This window comes from Heteronotia binoei, chromosome 5, assembly GCF_032191835.1.
Source record: "Heteronotia binoei isolate CCM8104 ecotype False Entrance Well chromosome 5, APGP_CSIRO_Hbin_v1, whole genome shotgun sequence".
Classification (NCBI taxonomy): Eukaryota; Metazoa; Chordata; class Lepidosauria; order Squamata; family Gekkonidae; genus Heteronotia; species Heteronotia binoei.
The window spans coordinates 29,948,240-29,966,679 of NC_083227.1; the positions used below are offsets into that span (position 1 = coordinate 29,948,240).

Below are 18,440 nucleotides of genomic sequence, written 5' to 3' on the forward strand. Positions count from 1 at the left end.
ACAACATCTATTGGGTCTCCTTTGTCCACATGTTTGTTCACCCCCTCAAAGAAATGTAACAGGTTAGTGAGGCAACGTGCCTACTCATCAACGTGCCTACTCATTCTGTCCTTGATAATGGTTTCTACCAACTTTCCCGGTATTGAAGTCAGACTGACTGGCCTGTAATTTCCCGGATCTCCTCAGGAACCCTTTTTAAAGATGGGGGTGACATTTGCTATCTTCCAGTCCTCAGGAACGGAGGCAGATATCAATGAAAGATTACATATTTTTGTCAGAAGATCCACAAGTTCAACTTTGAGTTCTTTCAGAACTCTCGGATGTATGCCATCCGGACCCGGTGACTTATTAGTTTTTAATTTGTCTATTAGTTGTAGGACCTCCTCTCTTGTCACCTCAATCTGACTCAGGTCTTTCAACACCCCTTCCAAAATTAGTGGTTCTGGAGCAGGCAAACACTTCTCGTCTTGCACTGTGAAGACGAAGGAAAAAAATGCATTCAGCTTCTCAGCCATTTCCCTATCCTCCTTCAGTAATCCTTTTACCCCTTGGTCATCCAAGGGCCCCACTGCCTTCCTGGCTGGTTTCCTGCTTCTAATATATTTGAAGAAATTTTTATTGTTGGTCTTTATGTTTTTTGCAATATGCTCCTCAGTCCCTTTTTGCCTGCCTGATCACAGTCTTGCATTTGATTTGCCACAGCCTTTGTTCCCTTTTATTAATCTCACTTGGACAAGCTTTCCACCACTTAAAGGAGTCCTTCTTACCTTTTACAGCTTCCATTACTTACTTTGTTAACCATGCAGGCCTTTTCTTATATAGGCTTGTCAATCCCCAGGTCCCAGCGGGGGTTCTTCCGCTTTGCCAGACTCCTTCCCGCCCCCAGTCAGCTGGCCGGCAGCGGAGGGGGGAAGCCCCGCCCCCAGAGGACCATGTGCCTTTGCACCTCCGGAGGCTTCAGTCTCCGATTGAAAGGAGACTTGGGATGGGGTGTCTGTGTTGCTGTGAAGAAGTTGGCAGCAACTCGTGAGTAGAGAGGCCAATCCCCCTTCAGAGTCGCCAGAAACGGGGTGGGGGGGAGGGAAAGGGGAGGGAAACGTCTGCTGAGCACTTCATTATTCCCTATGTGGAGATCGATACTCATAGGGTATAATGGGGAATTGATCTGGAGGTTTCAGGGGCTCTGAGGGAGCTGTTTTTTGAGGCAGAGGCACCAAATTTTCAATATAGTATCTAGTGCCTCTCCCCAATGTACTCCACAAGTTTCAAAACGATTGGACCAGGGGATCCAATTCTATGAGCCCCAAAAGAAGGTGCCCCTATCCTTCATTATTTCCTATGGAGGAAGACATTTAAAAAGGTTTGCTGTCTCTTTAAATGTGATGGCCAGAACTCTCTTGGAATTCAATTATGCTTGTCACACCCTTGTTCCTGGCTCCACCCCCAAAGCCCCCAGATATTTCTTGAATTGGGCTTGGCAACCCTATTCTTATACCTGTTTGTGCCTTTCCTAACTTGTGGTATATATCTTATCTGAGCTTCTAGGATTGTAGTTTTAAATAGCCTCCAAGCTTCCCCAAGGGTTTTGACCATATTTACCTTTCCTTTCAGTTTCCTCCTCACATGCCTCCTCATCTCAGAGAATTTACCCCTTTTAAAGTTAAACGTGGTTGTGCTGGTCTTTTGGGGCAACTCTCTATTTATACAAATGGTGAAATCAATAATGTTATGGTCACTGCTCCCAAGCAGTACAATCACTTTTACATCTCTCACAAAGTCTTGGGCATTACTTAGGACCAAATCCAGGATCACCCCACCCCTGGTAGGTTCTGAGACCATCTGCTCCATAGCACAGTCATTGGGAGCATCAAGAAACTCAATCTCTTTCTCTCGACCAGAACACATATTGACCCAATCAATCTGCGGGTAGTTAAAATCACCTATTACAACACAGTTTTTATGTTTAGCCACAATCTTTAATCCTTCCATCATATTATAATCATCCTCAATCTTTTTATTTGGCCAAGAGTCTTGTATGGGTGGCTGTAATTATCTTCTTCCTTATTTTTATTGCTAAAAAGATTAAAGTAGCCATCTCATTTTACTGGCCAGTCTCTCTTTTGTATTGAAACTTGCACGGAGAACCACAATGCTTTTGAGAAATGAAGCCAAGTTAACAAGAAGAAGCTAAAATTACTATGTCTTGGAGTGCTAGGGGAAAAAAATGGTTATTGTAGCTGTAAGTTTTTGTGAGCCAGAATCTTTGTGCATCCATTGAACTAGGCTGTGGCTCACAAAAAACTTCTGTGAGGACAAATTTCTGGCACCCTGTCCCCTTCCAGATCCTGCCTGACCAATCTGTTTTGGTGTAGTGGTTAAGTGTGTGGACTCTTTCGCAGCTGCCGCTCTCCCGGGGCTCTTCTTCCCACCCCCAAGAGCGTGAAAGAGAGAGAGCTGGAGTCCGGAGGCTGGCTGCTGGCTGCTGGAAGAAGCAGCCAACACTCCAAGGCCCCCCACCCAAAATTTTATGCCCTGGGCCCCCCCACCCCAAAATTTCTGGCTACGGGGCTGCCCGTTCACCTCCCTTCCCCCCCCCCCCCCCAATTAGCTCTCCCTGCAGGGAGCTCCTCCCTGGATCCTGCACCAGCATTGCCCAGATGTTGCTCCTGGGTGCTTCTGCATGCAGGGCTGGATGGGGGGGGCTCCTTCCTGCACCCCTTCCTCCTCTTACCTCCGCCCTCTCAAAAAACCCCTCTTTACAACTCACCTGCTCCTCCCTCCCGGTTCCTCCCGCTCCAGGGGTGGAGCAGGAAGTGGCTTTCCCCTCTCACCAAGGCTTGTCTTCCGGATGCCTCTCTAGGAGGCAGGACTTTTCCAGATGTTCTTTTTAACCCTTGCAGAGCCGTTCTTCCCTGAGTGCCCAGGGCAGCCCCCACTTTCTTGCCTGGCACTCCAGGAGGAGCCTAATCGGGGGAGGGAGATGAGGGGGGAGGATTTTTTCCCCTTTCCAAGCTGCCGATTCTCTCTGCAAAACACACCTTTGAAATGCTTTCCCTCCATTGGAAATAAAGGATAGGGGCACATAGAATTGGACCCCATGCTCCAATCCTTTTGAAATTTGGAAGGTGTTTTGACGAGATGCACAGGATGGTATGCTGCAAATTTGGTGCCTCTACCTCAAAAAACAGCCCCCCCCCCCAAGCTCCAGATACCCATGGATCAATTCTATATTATACCCTATGGGAATCAGTCTCCATAGGGAATAATGGAGTGTCCAGCAGACATTTCCACCCCCCCCCCTTTCTGATGACCCTGAAATGAGGGGAGGGCCTCCAAACTGGGGGATCCCTTGCCCCCACCTGCAGATTGTAAGCCCTAATCAAGAGTCTAGTAGTACCTTAAGGCCTCACTATGCACACATGACTTACTGCAGATTTTCCCAGCAGTAAGTTTTCAAGCTTGCCTCTTATGCATCATTATTTTTCCTCCTGTGTATTTCATTCTGCGGCTACAATTTAAAAATGCGCTCTTTCCTAAATCGGGGCGGAATGCCAGTTGTGATGTGGGCGGGATAGCATCCAAGATTGGTGGTGGTGGTTTTTAAATCAAACGATTGCGAAGTCGCAGCTGCGCAGCAGTGTCCAGCCAGTGCCCGGATTTTTCAATGTTGACATTGACAAGCCTCCCCCCCCGCCCCGCTCACACAGACCTGGCTTATTTAAGATCGCAAAGTCCTGCCTTCTCCAAGCTCTACCATCAAACCAACAGGAATGCCCCCAACCCAGAGTTCGCAATCTCATTTATTGGGTGCAATAAAGGGTAAAAAAATGACCTGTGATAAATGTGTACGGCGGGGATGGCCAAACTGTGGCTCGGGAATCACATGTGGCTCTTTCACAAATATTGTGAGGCTCTCAAAGCCCCTATCATCCCCTCAGCCAGCTTGGAGCTTAACTTCCCCCCTGCCTGACAACAGGCACCCTGTGAGGGAGGTGGAGCTGAGAGAGCTGCCTTCAAGGACAACCTCTGCCAGAGCTATGGCTGACCTAAGACCTATGGCTGACCTAAGGCCATTCCAGCAGCTGCAAGTGGAGAAGTGGGGAATCAAACCCGGTTCTCCCAGATAAGAGTCCGCACACTTAACCACACCAAACTGGCTCTCTCAGGAAGGGTGCAGGAAGCGGCCCAGCTTGGCATAGTGTACCACATAGTGGAACATACACCTCCAGCAGGTATGACTGCTGGCCTGGTGTAACAGTCCAGCCCACCCAGCCACTCTTGGTGGATGGCTTCATGGAATCTGGAAGACAGCTGATCCACTATTCCAGGGGCAGAGGAAGGAAGCCCTTCTACTTTCAGTAATCCATGGCCATTGTCAGAGGTGCAGCAGGGTGATCCGAAAGTGCTGGCTCAGCAAGAAAACCACTCGGCTGCCCAGCTGTCAAAGCACATTCTGGGATTGTGGTCTGCCTCCCATTGACCCTGAGGAGATTTGCTCTCAGTTTGGATGGCAGGAAAGGGCAGCTGGAGAGCCAGTTTGGTGTAGTGATTAAGTGCGTGGACTCTTATCTGGGAGAACCGGGTTTGATTCCCCACTCCTCCATTTGCAGCTGCTGGAATGGCCTTGGGTCAGCCATAGCTCTGGCAGAGGTTGTCCTTGAAGGCAGCTTCTGGGAGAGCTCTCTCAGCTCCACCTCCCTCACAGGGTGTCTGTTGTGGGGCAGGGGGGAAGTTAAAGGAGATTGTAGGCTGGTCTGAGTGAAAGGTAGGATACAAATCGAATATCTTCTTTTTTAACAAGCTGCAAGAGGCTAGTTAAAGTCTCATAAGGCTAGACTCAGATTACTGGGGCGAGGGGGAGAGAAATCAAAATGTAAAACTATGAGGGACACACCAACGAATGCTGGATTGTACAGGGTGGGCAGGACAACCACGATGTGGGCAAGAATTGACCTTCAAGGGGCAGCAAAGGGCCAGGGATGAAATATGAGGGAATCTATATGCTTTTTAATAACCTTCAGCACAGAAGCGAAACAAGGAGAAAATCAGCACCTAACCACTCTCAGAAAACCCAAAGAAACAGCAACCAGGAAGCAAACTGGAGCGCTGAAAGGTGAGGGGAATCAATGCAGAATGAAAAAGAAAGCCAAATGGACATGCCCAGTAAAAGGTAGGCAAAAAAACCAAGCATAATGGGCCGAACAAAATTTGTGGCAGGGGATGAGCTTTTGTGACTCACTGCTCGCTTCTTCAGATAAAGCCAGAATGGGATAATAGCAGGGGAATGACATTTGAATAGCAGGCAATTTGGCTGTTGTTATTTTGCTTTGTTGCAATTTGGCTTGCCGGTAGTGACGTCATCACACTGGCAAAATTGTATGCCAGCCGCTCTAAGCGTTTTCGGGAGAACTCTATGGCTTTTCCAGACGCTGTAGCATTTTGGGAGGGAAAAACTCTATGGTACCATAGAGTTTTCCCTCCCAAATTGCTAGAGCATCCGGGAAAACCATAGTTTTCCTGGAGACGCCTAGAGCAGCTGGCACGCAACGTCGTTGGTGTGATGTCACTTCCCCCACCCAGCCTGGGGGCTTGGCAGCTTTAACTCACATCCTAGCTGTATCTGAAGAAACAAGCAGTACTCACAAAAGCTCATCCCTTGCCACAAACTGTCAGTCTTTAAGGTGCTACTGGCCTTCTGGCTCTTTTCAACTGCTACAGAAAGATTAACACAGGCAACCATCTTGATCTGTCTCCATGGAAGGCATGTTGTGAGTAACTCACGTTAATTGTTACTTGTGTAATTTTCATGTTACAGTCAATGCATGTAGAGCTGAATATGCGATTGAAATCACATGCGTACTGGTTCCCAGTTTCATTTGTAAAGGGAACACATTTTCTTCTTTCTTAGAAACAGGTATACACGTAGAGACAGGCAGCTTCCACCTGCATTCACTGTAACATGTGAATGCGACTGGTACATGTGATAGATAGGAGCTGAGAGCCAGTTCGGTGTAGTGGTTAAGTGTGCGGACTCTTATCTGGGAGAACCAGGTTTGATTCTCTGCTCCCCCACTTGCAGCTGCTAGAATGGCCTTAGGTAAGCCATAGCTCTGGCAGAGTTGTCCTTGAAAGGGCAGCTTCTGAGAGAGCTCTCTCAGCCCCACCTAACAAGGTGTCTGTTGTGGGGGAAGAAGATAAAAGGAGATTGTAAATTGCTCTGAGACTCTGATTCAGAGAGAAGGACGAGGTATAAATCTACCGTCTTCTTCTGCCCTGTCCAGATGGGTAGAATAGCCATTCAGCTATCTGAGAACCAGAGACTATCGGAGTCCTGCTCCAGAATACAGTCTCTTTCCAAACGGGCGTTAAGGGCTGGCAAAGGGAAAATACAAACAGGAGAGAGAAGATGATGATATTGGATTTATATCCCGCCCTCCACTCCAAAGAGTCTCAGAGCGGCTCACAATCTCCTTTACCTTCCTCCCCCACAACAGACACCCTGTGAGGTGGGTGGGGCTGGAGAGGGCTCTCACAGCAGCTGCCCTTTCAAGGACAGAAACTCAGAGTGGCCTACCATCTCCTTTCCCTTCCTCCCCCACAACAGACACCCTGTGAGGTGGGTGGGGCTGGAGAGGGCTCTCACAGCAGCTGCCCTTTCAAGGACAACCTCTGCCATTGTTATGGCTGACCCAAGGCCATTCTAGCAGGTGCAAGTGGAGGAGTGGGGAATCAAACCTGGTTCTCCCAGATAAGAGTCCGCACACTTAACCACTACACCAAACTGGAGGAATTTTCTAAGCAAGCGAGCAGACAATTTCTTGTGCAGCTCTGCCTGGTAGTGTGGCAGACTGGTTTAACTCTACCTCTTTGAGAAGACAGAGGTACAAGACCTTTGTCGGGGGATGAAAAGACGTAGTAACCCTCAACCTTGAAAGACTATTATTAATATATACCCTAAGAACATCTTGTAACTGAGAGCAAGGTTTACCCCACAAACCCAAACAGTCCCACCAGATCTATCAAACAAGCAGTGTAGATCCCCTCGCTTTCAAGAAAGGGCCTGTCAAAGTATGTACACCATTTCCATCAGAAGCAGCAAAGGGATGTTGGTAGCCAGAGGTCATTTCGTAGAAAAAGAGGTGCTTGAGCACATGAGCACAACTCATTTGCCTATGCCACACACCGCTGACATCACCGGAAGGTGGACTAAATTCTATCAGCTCAGCATCTACCTTAAAATGCTTCTTGAATTAAAAGTGTCATTAAAAAAACCATACTGCCATCCAATGTTTTTGCTAAGCTGCAGAGTTTTGTGAGCAAAAATTCCACCTTGTGAGCTACTGGCATTAAAGTTGTGAGCGACTGCATTAATTATTGTGCTCTGGGGTCATCCTTCCTGAGCTAGGACAAAAATGTGTGAGCTAGAGGCTAAAAATCGGAGCTAGCTCATGCTAACTCAGCTTGGGAGGGAATACTGCTCCTAGGATACATATTGACAGTAAGCGCTCATCCTTGATTTTAACAAAGTTCTAAATGCTAACGAATAACAGATCCATTTAATAATGCGATAAACTTGAGGAAAAGGTCACCAATTAAATAATCTTGTTAAGAATGGCTCTTAGGTTTTGTTACTGTCTCCCATAGAAATTCAACATCACATAGGTTATGAAAAGAGTTCCAGTCCAAAGGAGACTAAAGACCAACAAAATATTCCAGGGTATAGGATTTTGTGAGTCAAACATTACTTAAGATCCAGTAGTCCCATCCAGAAGGTGGGGAGGCATGTTACAAAGCAAGGTCGACAGGCTTCAGGATGCAGAGATATAGTGCAAAATGTAATCAGTTACATCAGAGACAGGGAAATGTACAATGAGATGAGAAATGCAGAAAGTGAACACTTTTAGCTATGAAACAATGTAAGAATACATAGATTCAGGGGTGGAATTCTAGCAAGAGCTCCTTTGCATATTAGGCCACACACCCCTGATGTAGCCAATCCTGCAAGAGCTTACAAGGTTCTTTTTTGTAAGCTCTTGGAGAATTGGCTACATCAGGGGGGTGGCCTAATATGCAAAGGAGCTCCTGCGAGAATTCCACCCCTGCATAGATTAACAGACACAACGGGGTGGGGAAGGGGTTACCTGGCATTTACCTTCTGCCTCCCAATACTGGAAAAGCAGGTATAATAAATGGCAAAATAGAAAAATACAAGGCAAACCATTAACAAACATCATTAGCAAAACAATGCTTTGTCATCAGTAGCCTTCCAGCTATTTCCACAGTCTTTTCCCAGCTGCAAGGTGATGAATTAAGCTCTAAGCAGTTACATGGTTTTTCCCTAGTATGGTTTTTTAAAATGTGCTTTTAGGATGCCATTCCAAGAAAAGCACTTTCCATTTATTGCTTATCCACAGTATGAATATTGTGATGTGGTTTTAGGGCGTCATTCTGAAAGAAGCAGTTTCCAAGCCTTTATATGGCTTCTCTTCTGTATGAACCTTTTTGTGTGCTATTAGGCTATCAGTCCGAGAGAAGCACTGTCCACGCTCCAAGCATTTGTCTTCTCCGCATTATGAATCGTTAGATGTGCTAGTAGAGAGCCATTCCGAGAGAAGCACTTTCCACACTCCAAGCATTTATATGGTTTCTCCCCAGTATGAATCATTTGATGTGCTAGTAGATAGCCATTCCGAGAGAAGCACTTTCCACACTCCAAGCATTTAAATGGCTTTTCCCCTGTATGAAGCTTTTTATGTGCTTCTAGGTTATCAATCCGGGAGAAGCACTTTCCACACTCCAAGCATTCATATGGTTTTTCCCCTGTATGGACCTTTTTATGTACTATTAGGTTACCTCTCTGAGAGAAGCACTTTCCACACTCCAAGCACTTATATGGCTTTTCTCCTATGTGAATCCTGTGATGTCTAGTTAGGTCACTATTTGAAAAGAAGCACTTTCCACACTCCAGGCATTTATATGGCTTCTCCCCAGTATGAATTTTTTGATGTGCTTTTAGGGCACCATCCCAAGAAAAGCACTTTCCACACTCCAAGCACTTATATGGCTTCTCCACAGTATGAGTCTTTTGATGTGATCTTAGGGTGTCATTCCTAGAGAAGCACTTTCCACACTCCAGGCATCTAAATGGATTTTCCCCCGAATGAACCTTTTTATGCGCTATTAGGGTCTCAATATGAGAGAAGCACATTCCGCACTCCAAGCATATATTTGGTTTCTCCCCAGAATGAATCATGTGATGCGCAGTTAGTTGGGCATTTTGAGAGAAGCACATCCCACACTCCATGCATTTATAAGGCTTCTCTCCAGTATGAATCGTTTGATGTGCTAGTAGATAGCTATTCTGAGAGAAGCACTTTCCACACTCCAAGCATCTAAATGGATTTTCCCCTGTATGAACCTTTTTATGCGCTATTAGGGTCTCAGTATGAGAGAAGCACATTCCACACTCCAAGCATATATTTGGCTTCTCCCCAGAATGAATTGCTTGATGTGCAGTTAGTTGAGCATTTTGAGAGAAGCATATTCCACACTCCAAGCATTTATAAGGCTTCTCCCCAGTATGAATTGTTTGATGCTCTAGTAGACAGCTATTCTGAGAGAAGCACTTTCCGCACTCCAAGCATCTAAATGGATTTTCCACTGTATGAACCTTTTTATGTTCTATTAGGGTCTCAGTATGAGAGAAGTACATTCCACACTCCGAGCATATATTTGGCTTCTCCCCAGAATGAATTGTTTGATGTGCAGTTAGTTGAGCATTTTGAGAGAAGCACATTCCACACTCCAAGCATTTATAAGGCTTCTCCCCGGTATGAATTGTTTGATGTGCTAGTAGATAGCTATTCTGAGAGAAGCACTTTCCGCACTCCAAGCATCTAAATGGATTTTCCCCTGTATGAACCTTTTTATGCGCTATTAGGGTCTCAGTATGAGAGAAGCCCATTCCACACTCCAGGCATATATTTGGCTTCTCCCCAGAATGAATTGTTTGATGTGCAGTTAGTTGAGCATTTTGAGAGAAGCATATTCCACACTCCAAGCATTTATAAGGCTTCTCCCCGGTATGAATTGTTTGATGTGCTAGTAGATAGCTATTCTGAGAGAAGCTCTTTCCGCACTCCAAGCATCTAAATGGATTTTCCCCTGAATGAACCTTTTTATGCGCTATTAGAGTCTCAGTATGAGAAAAGCACATTCCACACTCCGAGCATGTATTTGGCTTCTCCCCAGAATGAATCGTTTGATGTGCAGTTAGTTGGGCATTTTGAGAGAAGCACATTCCACACTCCAAGCATTTATACGGCTTCTCCCCGGTATGAATTGTTTGATGTGCTAGTAGATAGCTATTCCGAGAGAAGCACTTTCCACACTCCAAGCATTTAAATCGCTTCTCCCCTGTATGAACCTTTTTATGTGCTGTTAAGTAATCAGTCCGAGAGAAGCACTTTCCACACTCCAAACATTTATATGACTTCTCCCCAGTGTGAGTCATTTGATGTCTAATTCTTGCACTGTCCCAATAGAACCACTTCCCGCATTCTATACAGTTATACCTTTTCCAGCATGGTGTAACATCCTGATATGTTTGAAGACTGAATTTTCCGCAGAACCCATTCTGCAAAACCCTTTTCCCTGTTTCATCTTCGGATGAGACCTCAAAACTGCTTCTGCTCTGATCGGCCACCAATTCCTTCCATTGCTTCTGTTTTCCTTCCCTTTTCCTTCTGCACTGTGTCTCAGGTGCTGCTTGATCCTCAGATTTTGCTTCCTCCATTGGCCTGTTGTCTATTTCCAGAGCTCGCCTTTCTGATTCCTTCTCATTCACCATCTCCCACACATCTTCAACTGCAAAAGAGACAGAAATCAAATAAGAGTGTAACGGTACAAATGTCAGTTTATTATTTATTTATTACTTTAGATTTATACGCTGCCCACTCTGCGAATGGACTCTGGGAGGCTAACAGTCATAGTAAAACAATATAAATACAGTTATAAAAAATAAAACACATATAAACAATTAAAAACTACATTATCAGGTGCTATAAAAAGATTTCATAACAAAGGCGGCTTCTCCATATCTCAGCTCTCTGTTCCTTACATTACTCTGTCAGTGGTCTTGCAGATGACATTGTTCCGTGACATAACATTGGCAGCCTCCTCCCACATTATTTGTTGTAGGCCTGACGGAAAAGTTTGGTTTTACAAGCCCTGCAGAACTGGGAGAGGTCCCGAAGGGCTCTCATGGCCTCTGGGAGAGCATTCCATAACATCAGTGCTGCCACTGAGAAGACCCTGGCTTGTGTAGAGTTTAGTCTGGCTTCCCTTGGTCCGAGGACGGATAACAGATTTTGCCCTCCTGAATGAAGTGCTCTCTGGAGTATGTATGGACAGGTAAGTTAACAGGTAAACTGAGTGGTGAACAGCATTTTGTAAAGTAAAAACATGGGGCCTGGGAAAACCTTCAGGAATATTTAACCACACACTAGGACAAGGTGTCAAACATGTGGCCCAGGGGCCAAATCAGGCCCCCAGAGGGCTCATATTAGGTTCCCAAGGAACTGTCTGTCATCTGCTTCTTTCTTCCTCTCTCTTGCTTCCTTCTGCATCACAGCTTGCTTTGCCAGACTTGCTCAATTGCACAGGAGTTACGGAGCAAAGCCTCAATTTTCTCCATAGGCTGAGAAAGGAGGCGAAGGGAGAGCTTGCTTTGCCAGGCTCTCTCAATCGCACAGCAGAGCTACTGAGCCAAGCCTCTCCTCCTTCTATTGGCTGAGGTTCCTTCCTCTCCTGGTCCCCTGGGCAAGGAAGGAAAGAGCCAGAACTTCCTTTGCCTAGTTCCCTGGATTGCATAGGAGAAATACAAAGAAAGCACCTTTAAGACCAATGAGTGCTAATGTTTTATTTTGAGCTTTTAAAAAAATCTTTGTCTGTGTCCTTTACAAAGTTTATACCTCTGCTATCTGGCATTATATTTTATGACACACACGGCTCAGCCCAACAAGATCTCATTTATGTCAAATCCGGCCCTCATAACGAATGAGTTTGACAACGCTGCACCAGGATGTCTTGGAAAAGAAGAAATGGTGACTAAAGGGATAAGGGAGTAGATATCTGGCTTCTGTTGGACAACTTGCTCTTGATTCACATTATAATACATAGGTTTCCTGGTGTTTATTGAAAGAACAAGTAGAATAGGGAAAAGAAATCTCTACAAATGTTGAATTTTATTGAAATATTTTTGATCAAATAAAAAGAATAAAATATCAAACACTTAAATCCAAAGACCAGAGAATTGGGCAGATCTTTCGACAAACTTGGAAAATGACCCAAGCTTGCAGAAAGATTGAAGAAAAAAATCTCAGTAGCTACCTGTTTCTATCTTTATTTCCATATAGCTCTGAGCAAACACCATTTTGTCCTCTTCTTCTTCTGGGCAGGAGTTGAGATCAGGTTTGGGAGTCCGAAGTTCTCCTTTGGGAGAAACAAAAGCAGGTGAATTCCCCTGGACCTCCTGATGCATAAATATTCCATAAGAGAAGCCATGTTAGATCAGGCCAATGGCCCATCCAGTCCAATACTCTGTGTCACACAGTGGCAAAAAAACCCAGGTGCCATCAGGAGGTCCATCAGTGGGGCCAGGACACTAGAAGCCCTCCCACTGTGCCCTCTCCCAAGCACCCAGAATACAGAGCATCACTGACCCAGACATAAGAACATAAGAGAAGCCATGTTGGATCAGGCCAATGGCCCATCCAGTCCAACACTCTATGTTACACAGTGGCTAAAAAAACTAGGTGCCATCAGGAGGTCCACCAGTGGGGCCAGGACACTAGAAGCCCTCCCACTGTTGTCCCCACCCCCACCCCCGCAAGCACCAAGAATATAAAGCATCACTGCCCCAGACAGAGAGTTCCAACAATACGCTGTGGCTAATAGACACTGATGGACCTTTGCTCTATATGCTTATCCATTACCCTCTTGAAGCTGGCTATTCCAAACCAGCCTTACCCGATTCTCCCTTTTTTTTTCAATCAAGCACAAGGACAAAAGACAAGAATGTCGCTCCATAAAATATGTATCCCCTGCAAACGTATGTAGCAGGTGAAAGACCCGAACACAAGCCTGGAAACATCCCGATGCTTGCAGATGCTGCTCCAAACTTGGACCAAAGGTGCCAGCCAGGAATGCAGCTTTGATCAAGAGTCTGCCCAGAGGAAAGGATCCTCTTCATCAAGCCCACCTCTTTCAAAGACAAGCAGCAGGCATCCCCTCTGGCAAGCCCACGTCCTCCAAAAGGTAGACAGGAAGCATCCCCTCTGGCAAGCCCACGTCCTTCAAAAGGTAGACAGGAAGCATCCCCTCTGGCAAGCCCACGTCCTCCAAAAGGTAGACAGGAAGCATCCCCTCTGAGAAACCCATCTTCCAAAAGGGCAGACAGGAAGCAACCAGTGAGATCTCCCACGCCTATATGCGCCCTACTCCGACCTCTGAATCAGGAAATCATTCTACGGTCTACAATGAGACTCTAAATCCCAACCAGGCCAGAAGAAATGGGATCCAGAGGGCAGAGTTCAGGTTTCATGCACACTGGCTGGCCGTTACATATGTTGAATAGTATCAAGGATCTGGGTATTCCTATTTAGCTCATTGGAGCCGGAAGAACAGAGCTTAGGGAACTAGGAACCAATCATAGGGCCCTGGCCAGTTTGAATGGCCCAATAACCTGCTAACACGGGAACCCAGAGTTATATTTAGCTATGGCCCTGTCGGCCAGTCCCACAGTCTTGTCAGGCAGCCATCTAACATGCCACTTCTAATAAAGAACTGTTATCACAGTTATCACGGGAGAAGAATCTTGAGAGTCCCTTGGACTGCAAGAAGATCCAATCTGTCAGTCCTAAGGGAAATCAACCCAGACTGTTCCCTGGAAGGTCAGATGCTGAAGCTCAAATACTTTGGCCACCAAATGAGAAGGGAGCACTCCCTGGAGAAAATCCTGATGCTGGGAAAGTCAGAAGGCAGAAGAAGGGGATAGCAAAAGATGAGATGAATGGACAGTGTTACTGATGTAACAAACAGGAATTTGAGCAGACTTCGGAGGATGGTGGAAGACAGGAGGGCCTGGCGTGACTTGGTCCATGGGGTCGCAAAGAGTCGTATGCGACTGTGCGACTGAACAACAAAATCACAGTTACTTCGTCTCCTCGATGCTTTGAACCCACTATATTATACTGGCCATCAACTCCTGCTTCAACTTGTCTATATCCTTCTTAAAATGAGGTGCCCAAAACTGAACACAATACTCCAGGTGAGGTCTTACCAGAGCAGAGTAAAGCGATACCATCACGTCACGTGATCTGGACACTATACTTCTGTTGATACAGCCCAAAATTGCATTTGCCTTTTTAGTCACCGCATCACACTGTTGACTCATGTTCAGCGTATGATCCACTAAGACCCCTAGATCCTTTTCGCACATACTACTGCTAAGACAAGTCTCCCCCATTCTATAACCATACATTGGATTTTTCCTACCTAAATGCAGAACTTTACATTTATCCCTGTTAAAATTCATTTTATTGATTTTAGCCTAGTTTTCCAGCCTGTCAAGGTCATCCTGTATCCTGTTTCTGTCTTCTTCTGTGTTTGCAACCCCTCCCAATTTAGTATCATCTGCAAATTTAATAAGCGTTCCCTCTATTCCTTCATCCAAATCATTGCTAAAGATGTTGAACAAAACAGGTCCCAGGACAGATCCTTGAGGCACTCCACTTGTCACTCCTCTCCAAGAGGATGAGGAACCATTCACAAGCACTCTTTGGGTGCGATCTGTCAACCAGTTACAGATCCACCTAACGGTAACAGGATCCAAACCACATTTTACCAACTTGTCAACAAGGATAGTATGTGGAACCTTATCAAAAGCCTTACTGAAATCTGTCAACTGAAGTGAAAGGGATCCTTACCGAGAGAGGCCACGTTCCCCACATTCTCCAACATGACTTCCATGGCCAGGGCCCTCTGGCCCGGATCCAGCAGCTCCCACTCTTCCTTGGTGAAGTCCACGTCCACCTCCTCAAGGGACACGGGACCTTCCTCGGTCCCAGCTGGTGGCATAATGGCTACTCCCATGCCAGGACAAAGAGGAGATGACTCAGGAAGCATTGTTCCAAAACCTGGGAGCAAAAGAAGGTCAATCCAGTCTCTCAGAAACAGGCCAAAGGACTGGAAATAGCAGTAATGGGCTTCAGAGATCCTGAAGAGAAAAACAGAGACATAACATTTATCTTGTGGCTGCTACAGCTGTTCAGGTACAAGGAATCCTTACCAGGCAAAGTGTCCCACATTGGATCCTCCTGCTTGAAGGCCCTGAATTGTGGATTCTGGCAGGTCTCAGACAGATCGTTTTCTGACTCCATGAATAGTCTGCACACCTGAAACACCACACAAGAGACAAAGAGAGGAGTCAGGAGAATGAAGAGGACTCTGGCCCCCTTCACCTCCTTCTGGTACCACCAGGGCTAGATTCTGGCTTCAGCTTCCCCCACATCCTGGTTCATATCATGACCCAAAAGGGGCAGGGAAGCCCCCAAATGCCCCATGCAGCGTTTGACCTCCTAGAAGAGGCTGCCTAGAGAGGGAGGGAAATCTCATCTGCACAAGAAAAGGGCAGAGATGCTTTAGAAAAACACTGAAGCTCTCAGATACTTTTGCCTTGTCATGATGAACCCAACTCACTTGCTCTTTCTCCTTCTCTGCCTGGCTGAGGAGAAAGCCTTCTGCCAGGGCCACCGCCTGGGAACTGGTCTCCGGCCCGCATTCCCTCACCCAGCTCTCCATCTCCGGGGGCAGGACAGCCAGGAACTGTTCCAGGATCACCAGGTCCAGCATCTCCTTCTTGCTGTGCCTCTCTGGCTTCAGCCACTGGAGGCAAAGTTGGTGGAGTTGGTTGCATGCGTCTCGGGGGCCCTCGGCCTCCTGGTAGCAGAACCGCCTGAACTGCTGGCGCTGCACATCCAAGCCAAGGGCATCCTCACCCAGGAGGCTCTTTGGCCTTGTTCTCTCCCAGAGTTCCCTGGCACTCAACTCTTTTCCTGCTCTCATTCCAGCTTCAGGGTCTTTCTTGCCCACCGTCAGTATGTTCCGGAGTGCCATCTACTGCAGAGGAAAATGTGCTCCTTGCTCTTCCGCCTATTTGCTCTTGATGGGGGGCTTCTGCTGCTGAGAACCCCCAAGTTGGGGGGGGGTCTTTCCTGGTCAGGAATTCTAATGCTGATAAGCAGAGACAAATTCCCACTTGTATCTGGAGGCCAGCCCTGTGAGGAAAAGACACAGAAAGAGTCCCAGACCATCCATCTAAACAGCATTTCCCTGGGCATATAAGAAGGGGCTACGAGAACTAAGCACTGATGCAACCCCTCCTGCCTTTCTTCTCATGATCAGCTCAAGTCCACAGACTCAGCACTGCTCTCTGATGGGCATCTAGCCTCTGTTTAAAAACCCCCAAAAAGGAAGAGCCCCCCCACCTCCCGAAGAAGCCTGTTCCCACTGAGGAACCGCTGTAACTGGGAAGAAGAGTTTCCACGGGAGATGGTGGGCTCTTCTTCCTTGGAGGTTTTTAAACAGAGGCTCAAGGGTGTCAAACATGCAGTTCAGGGGCTGAATCAGGCCCCCGGAGGGCTCCTATAAGGCCCCCAAGCAACTGGCTGTCATCTGCTTCCTTCTCCCTCTCACTTGCTTCCTTCTGCATCACTGCCAAGCTTGCTCAATTCATCAACTGCACAGGAGCTACAGAGTAACACTTCTATTTTCTCCATTGGCTGACGCTCCTCCCTTGGGGAGGAACAGCATGTTTTGCCAGGCTCTCTCAATTGCACAGCAGAGCTACTGAGCCAAGTCTCTCTTTCTTCCATTGGCTGAAGCTCCTCCCCCCCCCCCAAACCCCTGGGGAAGGAAGGAAAGAGCCAGAGCTTCCTTTGTCCAGTTCCTTGGATCCCATGGGAGAAATACAAAGAAAGCACCTTTGAGACCAATGAGCACTAATGTTTTAAGTATGTTTTAATTTTTTTAAAAAAAATATGTGTTTGTGTCCTTTATAAAATCTATATCTCTGCTACCTAATCTTAAATAGGTACACACATGGCCCGGCCCTACATGGCTCGGCCCAACAAGGTCTCATTTATGTCAGATCCGGCCCTCATAACAAATGAGTTCGACACCTCTGGGCTATATGGCCATCTGACAGCAATGTTCATTCTGTCAATTAGGCACATCACGGGAAGGAGGACAGGAAGGGTTGCATCAGTGCTTAGTTCTTGTGGCCCTTTCTTACACGCCCAAGGAAAGGACTTCCTTTTTTTCCGTTCTAATCCAACTGCTCAGCAATTTCACTGAGCCTCCACAAGTTCTCCTATTGTGAGAAAGGGAGAAAAGTACTTCTTTCTCTACTTTCTCCATCCCATGCAAAATCTTGTAAACCTCTATCAAATGTCACCCCACAGTTGACGTTTCTCCAAGCTAAAGAGCCCCAAGCGTTTTAACCTTTCTTCATAAGGAAAGTGTTCCAACCCTTGAATCATTCTAGTTGCCCTTTTCTGGAGTTTTCTGAACACTTGGGAGGTTGGTAACGCAATTTAACGGGAGCACCAAAAACATTAAAAGCTGTACTTGCGAGCTACCCTGGGGCCAGCTGGCTAGAAACAGGATCCCACGATCAGATTAACTGATGTCTATTCCAGCCCGGCTCTGCGATGCGGGGCACGTTTTCTACTGAAGCCGCCTTTTGGGACCAATGTTGCGTCTAAACTGAGTTACCATGAGCTAGCGCCCAGATTTTTAGCCTCCAACTCGCACATTTTTTGTCTCAGCTCAGGAAAAACGGTCCCAGAGCGCAACAATTTATGCAGCAGCTCACAAGTTTCGTGCCAGCAGCTCACAAATTTAATACCAGTAGCTCACAAAATAGAATTTTTGCTCACAAGACTCTGCAGCTTAGGACCCGTTCACACCCACCCACCCACTCACCTACACCCGGAACCAGCTCTCCCTACAGGGAGCTCTCCCCCCGCCCCCGGATCCCGCATCAGCATTGCCCAGATGTTGCTCCTGGGCGCTTCTGCATGCAGAGCTGGAGCCACTGCCCCGTGGGGGGGGGGGGCTCCTTCCTGCACCCCCTCTTTCTCTTACCTCCCCCCTCTCCGCAAAACCCTCTCGCAACTCACCTGCTCCTCCCTTCCAGTCCTCCCAGCTCAAGGGGCGGAGCAGGAAGTGGCTTTCTCGGCTCACCAGGGCTTGTCTTCCGGATGCCTGTCTAGGAATATGAACAAAGCAGGAGTCAAGTGGCACCTTTAAGACCAACCAATTTTTATTTAGAACGTAAGCTTTCGTGTGCTCTCTAAGCACGCTTCATCAGACGAGGA

At 46.9% G+C, this 18,440-nt stretch overlaps 2 protein-coding genes across 2 annotated transcripts in view; both read right to left on the reverse strand.

The window, feature by feature from the left end:
• The window catches only part of LOC132570997 (uncharacterized), a 52,866-nt gene extending 34,576 nt beyond the window's left edge, over positions 1-18,290 (reverse strand). Inside the window, exons 1-6 of the mRNA XM_060237633.1 lie at positions 18,243-18,290; positions 15,760-16,337; positions 15,350-15,455; positions 14,988-15,197; positions 12,391-12,492; positions 8,539-10,866 (exon numbers count right to left, since the gene is read on the reverse strand). Coding sequence (XP_060093616.1) covers positions 8,539-10,866; positions 12,391-12,492; positions 14,988-15,197; positions 15,350-15,455; positions 15,760-16,176 — 3,163 coding nt within the window. The 5' untranslated portion in view covers positions 16,177-16,337; positions 18,243-18,290. The remainder of the gene's footprint in view (positions 1-8,538; positions 10,867-12,390; positions 12,493-14,987; positions 15,198-15,349; positions 15,456-15,759; positions 16,338-18,242) is intronic.
• Positions 1-18,440, reverse strand: part of LOC132571225 (zinc finger protein 709-like) — a 1,224,940-nt gene that overhangs the window by 1,020,213 nt on the left and 186,287 nt on the right. The window lies entirely within an intron of this gene.